We start from the raw sequence: 18,820 nt of genomic DNA on the forward strand, positions 1-18,820 counted from the left end.
TTGAAAACAACATATAATTTTATTTAAAAATAACTAAAATGCAAAAAGTGCTACAGCACAATCACATTGATTAAAAAATGTGTATGTTTAATCTTAGATATTACCCACTACAATATTTTTTGTAATGTAATGTTTTTGTTCGGTTATTCCTTAGGTATAAAGTTATAAAAAAATATAAGAAAATTAGGCAAGACCCAATGAGCTGATCAGCGATTCGACTTTTGCAATGTATTTTTCTTTGGCTTCAGTTTGGGACATTCCTTTTCTTTCGTTCCATGCGTCCCATTTGGCTTTTCCCTTTAAGTCAAGCATACCCGGGCGATCTACAGAAATATTTTTAGTATAAGAAACACTAAAAATATGAGTAAAATTTTTACCAGTGTTTACATCGCCTACAGTAGCCTGTTTGAAAAGGGCATAGAGTTCCAATAAATCATTATCAGAAGGTTTGGATTTTAAGTTTTTGACGTTTTCAGCAGCCTTGTTGAAATTCTAAAATTAACAAAATACAATAGAGAATTATATGGGGAAGTTGTTAATGTTATTTATTGTCTTGAATTGGTATAGGATGATACTCACTTCGTCGAGAGACATGTTGAACAATCTGAAAAATAAGTAAAAATAGTTTCATTAAAAAGGCATTTTTTTACATAATATCTTTTAATTGTCTTATTAAAATATCTTTATTATAGGAGATGTAGGATATACAGGGTGTTTCACTAAGCATGGGTCGCGGCTATATCTCGGGATATGAGTTTGGCAGCATTGGAATTTTTTTTGATATTATAAAAGTGACCAAGAGAAAATGCAGGAAATTATTTTTAAGTTCGAAATTTGGCCACTAGAAGGCATAATTAAAAATTCAATAATTAAAGTACCTTTTACTTAACTTTTTTTGGGGTATTTGCCATCAATTTGGTCAATGGCTCATTGGCGTACCGACCTTCGTAAAGCAGGGGAAGGTAGTAAAAGTGTAATTGTTTAAATGGCTATATTTTTTTAAAGACTTTTTCAATTTTGTTAAATTTGAGTAAAAAGTGAAAGGTAAGTACCGTAAAACGGGGTGAACTTGACCAATTTTGAACTTTGAAAGGAATTATCTTTGTTTTTTTTTATTTATTCATCAAAAACAAATAGGGCGTTAACAGGCCGAAACCCAACATCCACAAATTACAAAGGGTTTTAGGTATACTTAACTAATACAAAAATAAAAAATAATACAAGAGCAGAAATACAATAAAGTGCTAAGTTTCTAATTTTATGTTCTTGTTAATTAGAACAAGGATCTCTGATTCTATTCTTAAACATAGAAAGAGGGCGGCAAAATAAATCTACCGAAAAAAATTTGGAATTATATAAGAAAAGCATACGATTTAACGGCGAATTCCTTGCTACATTGGTTCTATACAAACAAACTGGAAACAAATAAGAATTTAGAAAATTTCGCTGAGGTATATGGAAAAGTATTTGGGATATTAGATAACTCGAGTCAATCTGATAGTTAATTATTTTATAGAGAAAGTCTGTGTCTGTGTGAGAGCGCCGTGTTTCAAGAGAATATAATTGATATTTAACTCTTAAGTTCTATTAAACTAGCATGTAGGTTAAATATACCAGTATTTTTATAGTCCAAAAATTTTAAAAATATATTTTGTATTGTTTCCAACCTGTTAGCATGCACTGCATATTGCGGAGTCCAGACGACGGAGGCAAACCCAAACGACTATAAATATAGGCAAAATATAATGCTTTTAGAGAGCTTTTAGGTATATTTAGTAGTATATTTAAAAAAAAGAACGTCTAAATAGCTATAAACAGCCTATATTATGGGTCTTTACGAATATTAATAATACTTAAAGAAATATGAATATTTTTTTAGGTTTGTAAGGTATTAAAAAAACAAAAACTGACAAAAAAAATAGTCAACTTCACAGCGTGTTAGGGTGAGCTTGATCGGCTATTGAAATTGCATGATATTTCACTTTCATTATGTCGATTGGCGAAGTTGACCCTTTTTTTTACTAATACATGCTTAAAGTAGGTAAATATAATAGAAACATTTACACAACTTCTACATATTTGAAAGAATACAACAAAAAAATCATTTAGGTTTATAAAGAACACAGAAATATTTAGGTTTAGATTAAATTAAATGATGTGGAGTCATTTGTGAATTAAAATTCACCTCTTCTGCATATCTAAGGGGAATCTAAAACCTTTTTAATGTTCTTTAAAGGTTTCATCAACGTCTTCTTATACAGGCCACAAAAATGTGCTTTTATATATATTTTTTTTTAAATTTTAATTTTACTTCATTATGGATACTAGTGGATAAAACTTTTGCCATATAATGTTTAACAGACTAGTTAAATATTATACGACCATTCAAGAACCTATTTCGATGTTTTGTCTAGTTTCAACAGCACTAACCTCAATTGGTACAATGATCTCTTCGTCATCAGACATTGTACTCACTAACTGAGACAACGGTAGATCAATCAATCAAATATGCTTTATTGTCAAAAAATTTTAAAAATTTTGTAGACAAAGCTATACATAAAAAGCAAAACACACAAATATAGAAAGCAAAATACAAGTACTAAATAAATATATATACAAAACTGGGTACAAAAGACATAAATGTACCTGGTCAAATTTCTTATACTAAATGTAAAAAGTAAGAAAATAAGAAAGTAAATAAAAATAGTAACAAGAAAGTAAAATAAAAAAAAGTAACAAAAACAGTCAAAAACATTAATACAATGTTTAAAGTCATAAAATTTTTTATAGAAATTTAGCAATACAAAATATTGCTATTCTACATCGTAAAAAATTTAATAATTAGCCAGTGTGTACATGATACTCAAAAATTAATATTTTAAAAAAAAAATCATCTCTTGCATATAAAGCTCTCTCCAGTAAATATGATTTCAAAGCATTGCGAAATCGAGGAAAAGATGTCAATGATTTAATTTCCAAAGGCTCCGTAAAGAATAGAGCTTTTTATTAATTCTGACCTTGGGATTGGCACCTAAAGATCATGCTCTGCGTTTCGAAGTGGATAATTGCGAGATGGTCTATAAGGAATTTCTGATATATGCTTGCGAACCAAGCAAATAGATTCAAGAATGAATAAAGATGGAAGAGTTAGTATTTTAAATCTTTTAAACATTTCTTGGCAGTGAGCTCGACTCAAGTCCTAGTAATTAGCGAACCGCTCTCTTTTGTAGTTTAAAAATGCGCTCAAACTGAGTGACACAGCATGTGCCCCAGAATGGAAGAGCGTAACGAAGATGGGACTCAAAAAGGGCATAATACACTGTTCTTGATGACGAAAGATTTAATTCCCTGGAAACTGATCTTATGGCAAACCAAGCTGAACTTAATTTTTTAGATAAAACATCGATATGTAGTTCCCAGTTCAAGGAGCTGTCAACAATAAGTCCCAAAAATTTCACAGATTCAACAACGTCCAAGCTGGTGTTGTTAAGTACAAAGGGTAAAAAGGGTATAAAGAGTACCTTTATAAGATAAGACTTAAGACTAGTTTTTGAGATGTTTAAGCAGAGAATATTCGAATCGCACCACGATTTAATGTTGATAAGGTCTTTATTAGCAATAGTTGCATAAAGTGCCGCAACATCCGGATTGCTCCATGTAAAGCTAGTATCATCGGCAAAGAGACAAATTTTGCCGCTAATGTTAAGATGGGCCATGTCATTAATAAACAGCAGAAACAGAATTGGGCCCAGAACTGAACCTTGAGGTACCCCACATTCTATTGGTCTGCTAGAAGACATGGTCGTATCAACCTTTACAAGCTGACTTCTGTAGCTAAGATAGGACTTAAAAAATTCGAGAGGCGTTCCTCTGAACCCATAGTGCTGTAATTTGTTGATCAAGATAGTATGGTTTATACAATCAAAAGCCTCGGAGAAATCACAAAACATAGTTGCTGTTGAATGATGATTGTTTATACTGGAGTAAACACTGTTAAAAAGGGAGAACATAACATCATTAGTGCATTTATTACTCAAGAAGCCAAATTGATCGGGGGTTAGTATTTTATATTTAAACAGGAATGATAATAGCCTTTTTTAACCAATCATTCTATGATCTTCGATAATGTTGGAAGGAGAGCGATTGGACGATCATTTGAAGCTTGCTCTTTATCTCCTCTTTTATCCAAGGGAATAATTATTGCAGTCTTAAGGTAGTTAGGAAAGACCCCGTTTTGAAATGATTTGTTAATTAGGTTTCTCAGATGGTTTAATGTGTTATAAGGCAGATTTGAGAACATTTTTAGAGTAAGACCAACTGTACCAGATGATAATTTGTTTCTTTTTGAAGCTCTGTGATTAGTACAGGGTAAAAAAAGAAACTATGTAAGTTTTTATTAGAAAGATATGAAAGTGGATCATAAGAAGGTGTTATAGTAGTCATTAGGTTTTTAACCACGTTTACAAAAAATCGTTAAGATTCTCAGGTGAAGGGGATAGTGCTAGTCGAAGAAGGCCTATTTCTTAATTCGTTAACAATAGACCATGTTTCTTTAGCAACGTTACCAGAATTAGCCAGCCTGTTATTATAATAAATATCTTTTGCGGCTTTTATTGCTTTTCGATACAATTTCCTGTATAGCCTTACATAATTATGAAAAAATATGTCCGAAATTTTTTTAGGTATGATAAAGAGCGCATGTTCCTTGCAGTTCATCTTCAGAGTCTGAAGAATGATCACTTGATTCTTTTTCCAATAAGTCATCAGAATCTGATATTTTACTCCGGGTGGTAAGTTCACCCACCCGGTCACCTAGACCTTAAATTTAAGAAAATAATAAGCAGTTTACGAACATTTTTATAACTTAAAAGGAACATTTTTTTAAATTTTTTGTTTACACTTATGTCATGGAGATATGATAAAATATAAAATGGCTTAAAAATAAAACATACGAGCTAAATAGATTTTACTTTATAGATAAAAGTTTGACCACTTTTTTTTATGGTTAAATATTATATACAAGGAAGCACGTCAGATTCCGTGTTTGTTAAAAAAATAAGTCCAACGTATTTTAAAAGTTTACTAATTACTAAAAGTTTTTAAGTAAATCATCATTATATATATTTTTTTTTAATATATTTTGTCAAGCTCGCCCCATTGGTCAGCCTTCCCCTATATTACAGTATTTTGAAATACTGTATCCAGTAGTACGTGAAAATTTTTACTAAAATAGTAGTAGGAGGCGTCATTTGATTTAAAAACAATTACTTGATTTTTGCACAAAACCTTATATGGCACGGTACAATTTTGATAGCAGAATCAAAAAGTCGATTAAATTTACTAAAAAAAAACCTGGAAACCGCAGTCGGATATCTTTTTTACTTCGGATTAATCCAAATTATGTAAAAATAATAAAATTTCTAAAAATTCTTAAGTTTCTATAAATAAACTTTGATTTAAACATCATAATCTTAATCTAATTAGAATTATGAGAGGTGTGGATATTTTTAATTAGTAGTACATTGGTCTATAAAATTCATCATTTTAGTTCGTCTTTGTTGTTGTATTATTGAGGTGTGTTTTTATTGTTAAAATTACTTACACCAGTGCCGAGGCTGATGACATGTTCGCCGTATATTTTCAGTGTCTTGAAAATGCTCCTATAGTGGCACATAGGGATTATAACAGAAGAGTATATAATATTGTTTATAATTGAAAGCATAATCTATTAATAATAAATATTAATCATGTAAATATTTTTTGACGACGTCACTAGTAAATATTACTTGTGTCGGTGGAATCAACCGATTGAGCGGCGTTGCGATGTTGTTGCCTTTTTCTCTAATATACGTTATCTACATTCTTTACTACTTCTTCTTTTAGAGTATCATACCATTATTTATAACAAAAATGCTTTATATTTTATTAAAGAGGAATAGTGTTGTTTTACGCCTGTCAAAATAGGTGCTAAATTTTTATGATATTATAGTGTTTTTTTCGTCATTTTTACATACGCATTTGGCACAATTGCCACAGATTTACAGACTGGCCACACCAATGCATTTTTAAGTTTTTTTTTTGTAGGGATAGATGTTCTGCACTATAATTTCGCTGGGATATTATAATGCATTTATAATGTCAAAATAGAAATAGGCTTAAATAAAACAAAATGTAAGGGTTTTTGAGTACATTTTTATTTCATTTAACAGATTTAATGGGATCTTATTTAATAAAACATTAAAGATGAAACAAAATTTTAAATTTTCTTTTAGTTTTATCTGATTTTTTGGCTGATAATAAATCTCTGTTGGCGAATTTTAAAGTATAAAATATTTTAAGTTCTATAAATAATTTTATTATATACTGGAAAGGAAAGTTATCACATGGGTGAGTAAAATTAATGCTTTCATTAGCTCGAAATATTTTTGTGAAATTCCTTCTTTATTGCAATTTGTTTCAAATAATTTCACAAAAACATTTTCCAATTTATATATTAGGCATATAAATTGTTCATTTGGCGACTTCAGACCCCTTTCAATATTTTCGATAACACTGTCACTGTCATTATGGTACTGTTTAAGTCTAGTAAAAAAGTTGTTGTCTAAAACATTAGCATCACTGGCAAATTTTAAACAAATATCACATTTATGAATTTTTAGAGTTTTATTAATTAAGTACCCACAGACGTAAATAAATGTATTTTGCGTTGGCAAGTTTTCCTTTTTGTAATCATATTCTTGCAGGGTAATTGCTTTAATTTTTTGCTCTGGAATAATTTTTTTTGCAAAGTCGCACGTTTAGTATTATTCAAATGCTCTAAGAGAATTCCTAGGTCGTCAGCACAATTCATGTGATTTGAATGCAAAAAAGTTTTCTGAAAGCCCTTTCAAATTCTATTGGAGTTGGATTTATGGAATTGCCTTGTTATTTTCTGGTACTGCAAAAACATTTTTCCAAACAATCCTGGTTGATTCTTCTCAATTTAATATAGCTACAGCCCAAACTACAAAGTTGCTGCCAAAGTGCTAGTACAGCCTTTATTGTTATGATATAACAAGTACGAAATTTACATTTTAAAGTTACATCTTGTTTTTTTTTGTTAAAAATTTTCATTTAGACATAAGTTTTCTAAAAATATCCACATATCATTTAAATATGATATTTGAAAATCTAATCCTTTAAATGCAATTTTATACTGGTTGGGATGAGTAACATTAACTGAATTTAATAAATCAAATAATTTATCGAATTTTTCCAATACTTCAATGGTATAATGGTCAAGATATACACACTTATACCCCCCATTTCAACAAAAATAATACTAAAAAAATATTTTAAAAATAAATATATTTTAATTTTAATTTAATTATTAATCATAAACACGCGTACTACGAATAGAAAAGTAGAAGCACGCCGCGCGGAGGCTTGCAGCAAATTAAACCCCTTGCCACCGTACTAGGCGGGTGATGGAAATCCATCACCCAGGAGGCGTGTCTGAAGTCTGGTGCTCGCACGCGTATTTTCGATCAGTTTTGCATCTGTATTCTGTAAATCTGTGCCATTGCATCAGAGATGTTGCAAGCAAACAAACTGCCTATAGTTCCGCGACAATACTAATTCTAGCCTTTCTATGTTCTAAGTTTATCAGCATTCGTAAGACATGCTCGCAATTTAATTGCTTAAAATGTGTGTTCGTGAACAGCAAAACTTCTATTTTAAAGATAATGATAAAGTAGAGAGAATTTTATCATTTTCTACAGAATTTTATCATTTTATTTATTATCTAATACAAAATAATTTTCTATGTGTATATTATGTACCAAAATTTATTTATATTCAACAAAGTTAAATAGTCACATTTTTTTTTAAATAATAATAATAACGGCTTTATTTATTTATCGACAAAGTAAACTTTGTATAAAGCTGAAAAAGACAAATGGGTGGCGGTATCCAAAACAATATATCCCTTTTATAACTAAGTTGAATTAAGTTCGGAGAGACAGTAAATATTTCTTGATGTCTTCTCGGAAGCTCATCAAGGACGAAATTTGATCTATATTAGTGGAAAATGTGTTAAATAATTGTGCAGCTGAGTAGCTAAAACTACGCTTAAAGAATTCATTACTATGCCTTGGCACACATAGAAGCCTACCATGGCGAGTCTGAGCCGATTCATCGGCATGGAAATCAGAGAGAGTGCTAAGTTTTTGGTGGAGGTATATCAGTAATTTTGTTACTCTAGTTTTAAATACTAAGGACGCCAAATGGAAGTGATATCTTTCCCTGATAGTGAGCCAACCAGATTTTTTTAAATGTGGCGTTATGTGATATATTTTCGAACATCATAGCAAAACCTTAGACATGTATTTTGTATCTTTTGTAGGCACATGTGGTACGCTGAGTTAAACAAGGCATAAAAACAACATTACAATAATTTAGGTGGGATAACACTAATGAGTCAGATACTCTTAGTCTTGTTTGAACATCAAAAGCCTCTATATGCATATACAATAATCTTAGTTTTCCAAGTTTTTGGATAAGCGATGATACATGATATGAAAATCTTAAATCTAAATCGATAAGCAAACCTAAATTTTTACAAGTAACTATCGGATTTAATAAAACATTATTAAGCTTTAATAAAAAGCGGTTATAATTTAAAAAAAGATCTCTTGATTTACCAAATATAATAAACTGAGTTTTGCTTTGATTAAGAACTAGCCCATGTACTTGGGAAATATCATATATAATTTGCAAATCAGTGTTCATATTCCTACATGCTACTTCAACATTACTAGGGTACTAGGGTTAAAAGAATAATATACTTGAGTATCATCAGCAAATTGATGTGAATTGAAATAGCTAAAAAATTTTGAAAAATCCGACGTGTAAATAGAAAATAAAAGAGGGCCCAGTACGCTGCCTTTGAGAACACCCTGGGTTATTGGTTTAGTTTCCAATCTTAATGATTTATAAAAGACGATTTGCTTTCTATTGAGAAGATAATTTTGAAAAAAATGCAAAACAGCATCTCCAAGACCGTAATATTTTAATTTAGTTAATAAGAGTTGGTGGTTTATGGTATCGAAAGCCTTACTAAAATCGAGAAGTATGAGGCTTGTGCAAAGATTACTATCCCAATCCCGTAGAAGTGCTATGACACTGTCGAAAACCGGACTGGCTCATGGGAAGAATCTTATTTTTTATCAACATAAATAATTAGTTGCTTTGCCACCATTTTTTCTAATATTTTCGAAAATACTGGTAATATACTGATAGGGCGAAAATCATTTGGATGGGAAGGATTAGACAATTTTGGAACTGGAATTACATGTGCTATTTGCCAATTATCAGGGAATGTACCTGTAGTGATCGATTAGGTCCGGTGCTATAAACATCAACATTTTTAAAGAAATACTGCAGCCAACAGAAGCCGATTTTAAACTATATATAGGTTTTTCCACCTCTTCGGATGATGTAGGACTAAAATTAAGTAAATCATTGTCATGAAAAATTTTGTTGATATATTTATCATTAACAAATAAAGTATTATCCTTTAAGGTTTGGGACTCTACTAATAAAAAAATCACTAAATTGATTCGCAGAAATATCACATTTAGTCGATTGATCCTCATTGGGAGTTAGATTAAGAAATTTAATGGTGCGCCAAATCTTTTTTAAAAGTATGTCTGAAAAAGGCCTTTTTTCAGCCCTAACTACAATATAAACATAATTACGTAGCGACTTGTATTCATTCAAACTAGCTCCAGTTTCTTATAGCGTGACAGGGTCTTGTTTCTAAGCCTCATCATAAACTTAAGGTTATCAGTAAGCCAAGGTGCTGGTCGTTTAGTAATCATAACGGCGCATGTATATTAAATAATTCATCCACATTTTCATTAAGAAAACTGACCATCGCATTAGTATTGGAACATGAGAAAATGTAATGAAAATTAATGGACAAAAAATCATTTCTAAAATCAGTGTAATTAAAATTTTTAAAATCGCGAAAATTTTTATACATTGGCCTAGGTTTCCCTTTAAAACATTATACTAACTTATAATCTGAAATCTGAAATTATAATATAAATTATCGAACTTCAATGCCGAGAACTTAATATAATTTTTAATAAAGAATCGCACACCACATCTTTTGTATCTCTATCTCTTCTTACAAAGTTATAATCATCAATCTGAAAACTAGAGCCAGCCACTTCAGGCTTAAGCCATGTTTCTGAGAGGCCCAAAGAAAAGATCAAAATTCTTACTTAAAGAACGAACATTAAATTGGCCAAAATAAATCTGTGTATTACCAACATTCAGAATTTACGAACAAGCTTCTGTACTCCGGATGTAAAAGGTGATTCCATACTCGAAAAGTAAATTACATACGAAGAAACCCAATCAAGTTAATCTAGTAAAAAGTAGTATACTAATTTACCTAAGCAATTTAAATAAATTTCCCAAAGTAAACCTTATTCCATAGAAATACAATATCCTAATAACCTTAGTTACGATAAAATATCATATATATGATACTGCAGTATTACATTCTGACACTCGCTCGACTTTGCAGTTCTTTATCACAAGTTATGTTCATAACAATTATGCCGAACGTAATAACGTGGATAAGTTATCGTTTACATTTCTAATTACAATATGGTTTCTGGGCAATTAAGTAAGTACGTACGTCTTTCCAAAACAAATTATATAATTTTATAAAGTAGCCTTGTAAATGCAATTATAGGAAAAGTATTAAATAAATATTACTTTTAATATTTTTGGCTTACCTGTTAATATGCGAAAAAGTGCTATTACTAAGAGCAAATATTGGAAACTGAAGTATTAGCAGTAAAAAAAATGTTATATATTACATAAATGATCGATGCAGGTTATCTAATACTGCCTTATCAATAAACTAAAACATGTTTTAAGCTTTTAGATTACAGAAATTCACACTTATTGATTTACGAGTATTTAAAAATAAATATTTAATATTGAGGCAGTAGGAATAATACTAAGGTTACAGGTGCTCGATTTCCGATTATTAATACCTTTTTATTTTGTCTTAAAGTCACTGGTTATCCACCTGTCGTATAGATTCTATTTTTATAAAATGACTTAGTGTTCGATTTAAAGGTTCGTGGTTGATTGTCTTTAGAAAAAATGGAAAATTTTAGCCACGGTAAAAAGCTACAACAGATAAAATAAATAGAATTAAATACCTTCAGTTTTCTATTAAAAAGCTATATAATTTTTTTAAACGATGAGAATTTTGTCATACATGAACGAAAACATCCATAAATTATATCACACCTTTGATAAGGGTGTGGACTTTGTCACATTGCATTAGTGTCATACCTTATGACACTAACATAAAAAAAAATTCTAAACTAAATATCCTGTGAAAATTACAAAACCTCAGAAATTTTATCCTTCTAAAATCAAAATATATTACGAGATGAATAAGACCGAATGACAGATGAGTAAGTTTTGTAAGCAAATTATTTTTTATTAATGCTCTAACAATGGTATTGTCTGCAAAATCTTTGACAAGTTGTCATACTGCGAAAACGTTAGCAATTTCAAACTTGGCAGTTGCAACTAGAATGAAAATACCTTTAAAATAAGCTTGATTACTTATAATCGATTGACCCCCACTCCTATTTAAGATTTTGAGGGTGGTTGCAACCCCCGCCAAGAGGTTGATGTTAAGGAGTTGAAAGTATTTAAAAAAATTGTCACCCTGTATAATACATATATATAAACATATAATATATATAAATACGAAACTATACTTATCGTAACTCAGTTGCTTATAAATAAAAGTTTTATTTTAGACTGGCGAGCAGAAAGTCCTGATCTGAATCCAGTAGACAATTTATAAAATGAGGTAAAAGTATAGCTTAGAAAATATACCACACAATATCTCAAAGAAACCAGTCTATAAATATGAAGAATAAAGGATATGTGTAAAATAACCTCATATCCTTATTACGTGTTTTGTTCTTATGTGCTATAGATGAGTATTAAAGAGAGACAAAAATGCATTTTTGGTACGTCATAATTTTTTCCAATGGCACTTTGATGGGAACACTCACTTTTCAGATGTTTCAATTTTTGGGGCACTATAATTTTTAGAATATTATTTTTTACTGAAAATATGTCAAAATTGAATGTTCCATTTGAAATTTGGAAATTATGGCAAATCTTGTTTAACCGGTGAGCCGGTGAAGCGACCAGAAAATAACGAAATACGTAAAAAAATGTGCGTATACGTAACATTTACATTTAATTACAACTTTAATTTGTTTTGCCTAAAAAGCAAAGAATATGTCATTTGTAGAGGTATCAAGGCAGAATTAAAAAAAAGAATAAATAGGCTCAAAGGATTTGTTGTGGCCAGATTATTTTCAACTACAATCTACATACTTAAATAAAATTATAAAAAAATACGCTGAAAATCCTCCTTAATGATGAACAGATGTGCAAAAAATTTCATACAAACATTTTAGAATGATAAAAAACTCACTTTTCTCTTCAAATTTTAACACCCTGTAGCTCAAAAATTAAGAGGTTTAGGATATATGTTGATATAAGGTTTTCTTATTTACAACCACTCCTGTATTAACGGAACTCAATTAATTAACACCCTGTATAGAATCTACTTTATAGAAAGGTAGATATCATTAGATATAAAAGGCATCTGAATTAAAAAGTAAAACGACCGGGAAAGGTAAAATCTGTAAACCTCGGATTTCGTTCGGATGTTTTAGGAAATAATTTGGTTTCTGCTGATAATTGCATCGGATAGGTTAGGAATTGTACTTCAAATATATCTACGATATTTTCGATTTCGTCACAACTTTTTTTTACAATTCGTTTTAAGGGTTTATTAATTGACCTAACTTAGCTAAAATTAAGCCAATTTAAGACTTAATAGAACTGAATTTTAGTTCCTGCGTAATTTTACTTTTTGAAACGTTGACGACTCGTTACATTTTTTTAAACATTCCTCCATTCCTGGATCTTTCGTAACAGCCGAACGGTCAATTTTCAAAATTGAAATTAATCAAGTGTTTTCTAAGAAACCATAAGGGACAAGAAATGCAATTAAAAACAAAGATCGTAGATTTCATTCAATAATTTCATCACATTGAAGAAGTTGATATGTTCGATAGCTGTTCGGACTAATTTGATTTCCATTGAAAGATTCTTAACAGCGCACGAACATCGAGATCAATTTCTGAAACCCATTGTTCATCCACGCGCTATAGAATTTAGTGAAAATTTACTTATGCACGATAATGCACGTCCGCATGTTGCAAATATCGTTAGAAACTTTTTGGAGCAGAACAAATTCAGGTATTGCATTGGTCTGCGCAATCTTAACCGAGTTAAATCCTATAACGAGCACGTTAGGGATATGTTGAAAAAACGTGTTTTAGATTAAGGAATTCCAGATTCAGACAAAGGAAGAGTTGCTGAAATGTAAGCCAGAGCAACGGCTACAAATTAAGCAAAACGACTTTGACAATTTAAGAATTAAAAGAATGCCAAACAGATGTCAGGCTGTTATTAACAATAGGGGTGGGCATACACCCCTATTATTAATTATTATTAATAAGGGATTTTTCTTTTCTATTAACTTTTCTTTAAATTTTATTATTTCGAAATTTTGCTATTTTAGTCGTTTAAATTGTCATACCTACATTATTAATCCCTAGATATACTACGACGAATTTATGTATTTTTGATAAAGTAATGTTCAGCAATTCAGTATTTTCTAAATAAATTTTCAATTAATTGTCTTCTAATACCTTTTTTCCTAGACCATTTTGATGTCATAATTGTCATTTTGATAATAAGGGGCTGATAACAAATCTTGGGAGTATTCAGAAACAATTTGCAATGAACTATCACTGTTCACACATTGATTTCTTCCCCATAGAGAGTTTCTAAAGATTGAACTGCAGAGTTTTCAAAACCAACATAGGATAGGATTGTTAAAAGTAGCTCATGGTATCCAAAGGCCTTAGTGTAATTTGGGAGGGGGAAAACTGTAATTTGTTCGAAATCTGCCGCTCTAAATATGTCATTAACAATAATGAATATGTAAAATAATTAAATTTTAAAGTGGAAAAAGTCCCAAACAAAAAGGTACACTAAAAAAATATCCATGGGTTAATGATACTGATGTAAAACAAGCACAAACAGAACGTAACAACACATACAAGCGATTGTCTCTTACCAAAAGTGAAATTAATTGGAACATGTATCAAATGTTATGCAATAATGTGACTTCACTTATACGACAGGAGAAAAAAATATTTTATGAAGAAAACATAGATATGTGTAGGGGTGATAGTAAAAAAATGTGGCGAACTCTAAAAGGTTTGATAGGAAGCAAAAATCAGCCTACAGAGTTTGGGGATATTGATTTTGGTCCATATAATACCAGCATAGAAGAAAATTTTCACCAATATTATGCAGATAGTGTCGCGGAAATTTCATAAAATATAGAGAAACGGCAATGGGACTGTAAAGTTAGTGAAAATAAGAACTCAGAGATAGCAAACTTTAAAAACCTTACTATTCAGGAACTAAAATCTATTATATTTAAACTTAAAAACAAAAGAACCAGTGAGTTCTTCAGCGTTAAGTTGATCAAAGACTTATTTTGTGTGGTGGGATATCCTTTACTCTATCTAATAAATACCTCTTTAGTTCCAGATGAACTGAAAACAAGTATTATGATTCACATCCCTAAAGTGTCAAAACCAAAAGTCCCAGAAGAATTTCGACCCACCCCAAGTGGAGAAAAAAATAAACGATGAAAATGTTGTGCTTAGCGTTTTTATCGATTTAAAACGGGCATTTGTGACTATAGATCGCGTCCTTATTAAGAAACTAAAGTTATAAGGAGTTAAAAGTACTGTATTAAAAGGGATTAAGGATTATTTAAGTAACAGATGTACTAGATTAGTAACAGATGTGTTCTTGGGCCCTTATTATTTATAATTTACGTAAATGATATAACACAGTTTTGCGTAATTCATTTATTAACTTGTTTGCGGACGACACTGTGGTTTGCGTGATAGGAAACGAGTTCAAAAACATTACCAGAATAATGAACTCTTGAGATGCATATTTTGTATGACTGGTTGTGCAAAAATAAATTAAAACAAAGTCAAAGACAAACTGTAATAAATTTTATGAATCAGGCTGTGATACTGTAAATATATTATACTGTATATTGTACTGTAAATATAAATGGAGATCAAGTAGATTTTGTTTCTGAAATTAAATACTTGAGAATAATTATTGATCTACAGTTGAACTTTTTATTGTACATAGATTATAATTGTTTATGAAAAGTTAGGTAAAAAAATTTCATTTTTGTCTAGTATTTCGTATTTCAACTTGATTGTCACTATGGTCTAAAAAGTTAGTAAATATACACCAATTGTATCTATGGTTTCTACATTAAATTGGTTATCTGTAGGAAAAAATATCAAAAAGGCAAATTTAACATTATTATTTTATATATTAATTTTTAAAATTGAACATGGTCTTTTACCTAACTATTGAGCGACGTTTTTGGAAAAAAGAGAAAATTTCTATCAATACAATATTTGGTCAAAGCAGAACTACAATATTCAACATGTTAAAACTACTGCTTTACAAAAATCACTGTTTTTTGATGGAATTCGTCTGCTTAACAGCCTACCAGTAAATATTAAAGAAGCAACATCACTGAATATGTTTGATAGAAAAGTTTTTAATTTTTTAAACGATCAATTATAATTTAATTTTAAGGAATTTATTGTTATACACATGTATAATGAAATGTTTGTTATATGTACTAGCCAGGTGCTAAATAATGGATATTATTATTATTATTACTATTAGGATTATTAAATGTCCTTGTTGTAACAGAAATAAGTTTCTTTTAATCATAAAAATTACTTGGAATCGGACTTCACGTTATGTGAACTTTTTTATCACAGAAATGACCTCTTTCGGTTTGGATCCTCATTTATAATATATCCTAAGAATTTAACCGTAACCAAGATCATTTTGTAAATTAGGAATAACTTTATATATTCATTTAACTCTTTAATTATTTATGACATACAAAATATGACTTTTACCCGGCTATACTGACGCACATTTACATTATTTCGTTACGGTAAATTCACTCATGCATACAAACATTGATGAAAAAATTAACAATTACAATGCAAATTTTCCTAAGGATTACACACAATGCAAATAAAATTCCTGTTAAAATAAAACTATATACATAAAATAATAAAACAAATACATTAATTATTGAATTTACCTGTATGTTAACTAGATTTATAAACAGAGAGAATACCGTAAAAAAGCCGATCGGTAACTGCAGAAACCAAATTTCTACTTCTGACACCGACTGCGATCAAAAGCGTGAAAACCTGCTGCTCCTGCTGTTATCGTACCTGGCTGAACGAAGGTTATAAGCGACGTTGCCGTTAACCTCATAATTGTAGCAGGGATTTCAAATTGTATTAGTAAATGACGAGAGTCACGTGTTAGAAATCAATATTAGCAGACACCAAGTCATGTGACGTTCATACTTAATTAGTTTATTTTATAATTATTTATTTGTCAGCAGGAAATCGAAAGGTAGCTTAAAAAGTAGCTATAAATAATAATAATAAGACGTTTATTAGTCCTCAAGAAATTACAGCAATTAAGCACAGAGAATAAAGCTAATAGGTAGATGTATTCACTTTTACAATATTACAACAATTCCACTAAATATTGAGTATTGCACCATTTACCAATAACACAATGCAAGGTGACCAAGAGGCCATAATATGCTGATTTACAGAGATATCTTTATACAAAAGGCTCCCTGAATTCTGTTGAGGCCAAAAAAAAAATTAAAAATTTAATAATAAACATTCTACAGAAAAAAAAAGAAAGAACATGTACCTAACGGGAGCAGGGGAAGAGGATCAGGATATGAAAGAAAATTTGAGGGAAAGGGAAGATGAGAAAAATTATATAATGATATAAAAATAAATGACATACTAAAGCATATACAGGATTGTGAATTAAAAATGTAATAAAACTAGCCTAATCCTAACACATTATTAACTACTATCAACAAAAAATGTGCATCTGAAAATTTTTTTATAGATAAAAGACGATTTTATTTATTAGAACAGTATTTGTGGGAGTTTCTCCAACCCAACCCAACTCTAAGAAATCCAGTCATTCAAAAGTCAGAACTTTTATGAAAGGTAAAAACACAAAATCTACAGCATCACAGAAACATTTAATAAAATGACAAAGGTTACATGTTTCGCTTGACTAGAGTATGATCAGACCTAAATAATAATTAAGATGATGTAACCCGAAAAAAGGAAAATTCAACAAAAACTTACCATAACGTACACAAAACACCTAACATATAAATAAACAAAGCTTACAATAAAGTGGCACTATCTATGTACAAAGAACTCAACTAATCAATCAAATCGCTCTATACATTTCAGAAATCTAACCATCATTTGAGAGTCTAGAACTATTTAAAGTTATTAAAAACTAGGTGGCCATCAAATTCAAACCTTTCATGAAAGCGGCCCGGAGACGGTCAATAATATTGTCAATAAAATTGACAATGGTACTATTGATGCGTCTAATTGATCGTGTCGGAAGCGATTGATGAGATTGTCAATCGATTGACGGCGATTGACCGAGATTGATTGGAAATTTGATTGAAGCACATTGACAGACGTGAGTAGTGAGAGTAAGTGACAATCGTTCGGTCAGTTAATTAGCGGCTGCGATGATGTATACGTCGCCGAGCTCCATGGAAAGTGTGATGGAAAGCGAAAACATCGGGGAGAAGGATTTTGTTTTGATGTTAATCGCGCTGTATCGTGACCATCCAGTGTTATGGAGAGTAAAATCAAACGATTATATGAACAAAAATAAAAAAAGTATTGCGTTGCAAACAATACTTTGCGCTTTAAAACACTATAAACCGAATATATATAATATATACGGAATATATATACGGAGGATAATTTGAAAAAAAAAATTAATATTCTTCGAACCAATTTCAATACAGAGTACCAGAAAATAGAGCAAAAAAAGCGTTCAGGTGCATCGAGAGATGACATTCCGGAGCCGACGTTATGGTATTATAAGGAGCTACTTTTTATTAAAGATCAAGTGGAAGTAGCTGATACAGAAAGTTCAGAGGTGAGTAAAAAACGATTCTATTAAATTACAATATGTATTTATGTATTTATTTTACTATACTAGGAAGGTCAGATTATCTTATTTTTGATTTTTATGTTTCATTTACAATTTTAAGCAATTTTCTTGCCATGGTACTGAACCGAAAGTATTGAAATAATCGCAAAAACTATCCATTGCGTTCTTTGCCTCGACCCTGAACCCCTCATTCTTTGAAGATCTGATCAGTTGTGCTCCATGTCTCCATGAACCTTCTTCAATTGTTCCAGACGCTGTATTTTCATAGTCAACATCACTGTGCTGAATGTAACTTTTATTATTTTCACTTGAGAAGTAGTTGTGTAAGTAACAACAAGCCATTACTATTTTGCGAGCCTTATCTGGTGCAAATTTGATGCATTTTTGAAAAATCTTAAACTTTGATGTTAACATACCAAATACGTTTTCAACGATTTTACGCGCACGGGATAATCGATAGTTAAAAATGCGTTTTTCTTTTGTCAGGCAAGATCTATTGTAGGGCTTCATAAAATTTGGCATTAGCTGGAAAGCTTCATCACCAATG

The 18,820-nt window shown here is 30.5% G+C and overlaps 2 protein-coding genes across 4 annotated transcripts in view; one reads left to right on the forward strand and one right to left on the reverse strand.

Moving 5' to 3' along the window:
- LOC126742050 (acyl-CoA-binding protein homolog) lies at window positions 1-16,487 on the reverse strand. 3 transcript variants are annotated; one of them, XM_050448573.1, is made up of 4 exons: window positions 16,346-16,487; window positions 580-604; window positions 378-492; window positions 1-323 (listed from the first exon to the last, which is right to left on the reverse strand). In XM_050448573.1, exons 2-4 carry the CDS (start codon window positions 592-594, stop codon window positions 184-186), a joined length of 270 nt encoding a protein of 89 aa, XP_050304530.1. In that variant the 5' UTR covers window positions 595-604; window positions 16,346-16,487; the 3' UTR covers window positions 1-183. The 3 variants fall into 3 exon arrangements, with proteins under 3 accessions (XP_050304530.1, XP_050304531.1, XP_050304529.1); XM_050448574.1 differs by lacking the exon at window positions 16,346-16,487 and adding an exon at window positions 10,791-10,924; XM_050448572.1 differs by lacking the exon at window positions 16,346-16,487 and adding an exon at window positions 5,603-5,640.
- LOC126742049 (ankyrin repeat and MYND domain-containing protein 2) overlaps window positions 10,656-18,820 on the forward strand; it is a 23,276-nt gene continuing 15,111 nt past the window's right edge. The window contains exon 1 of the mRNA XM_050448571.1: window positions 10,656-10,678. The gene's annotated coding sequence lies outside the window, so the exon portion shown is untranslated. The remainder of the gene's footprint in view (window positions 10,679-18,820) is intronic.

Source organism: Anthonomus grandis, chromosome 11 (assembly GCF_022605725.1).
Source record: "Anthonomus grandis grandis chromosome 11, icAntGran1.3, whole genome shotgun sequence".
Classification (NCBI taxonomy): Eukaryota; Metazoa; Arthropoda; class Insecta; order Coleoptera; family Curculionidae; genus Anthonomus; species Anthonomus grandis.

Excerpts from the sequence above, each read along its gene's own strand:
- LOC126742050 (XM_050448572.1), bottom strand. The coding sequence starts at position 5,625 with ATGTCATCAGCCTCGGCACTGGT. Across the intron at positions 605-5,602 it reads TCATCAGCCTCGGCACTGGT|ATTGTTCAACATGTCTCTCG; the intron begins GTAAGTAATTTT and ends CTTATTTTTCAG. Across the intron at positions 493-579 it reads TCAACATGTCTCTCGACGAA|AATTTCAACAAGGCTGCTGA; the intron begins GTGAGTATCATC and ends TGTTAATTTTAG.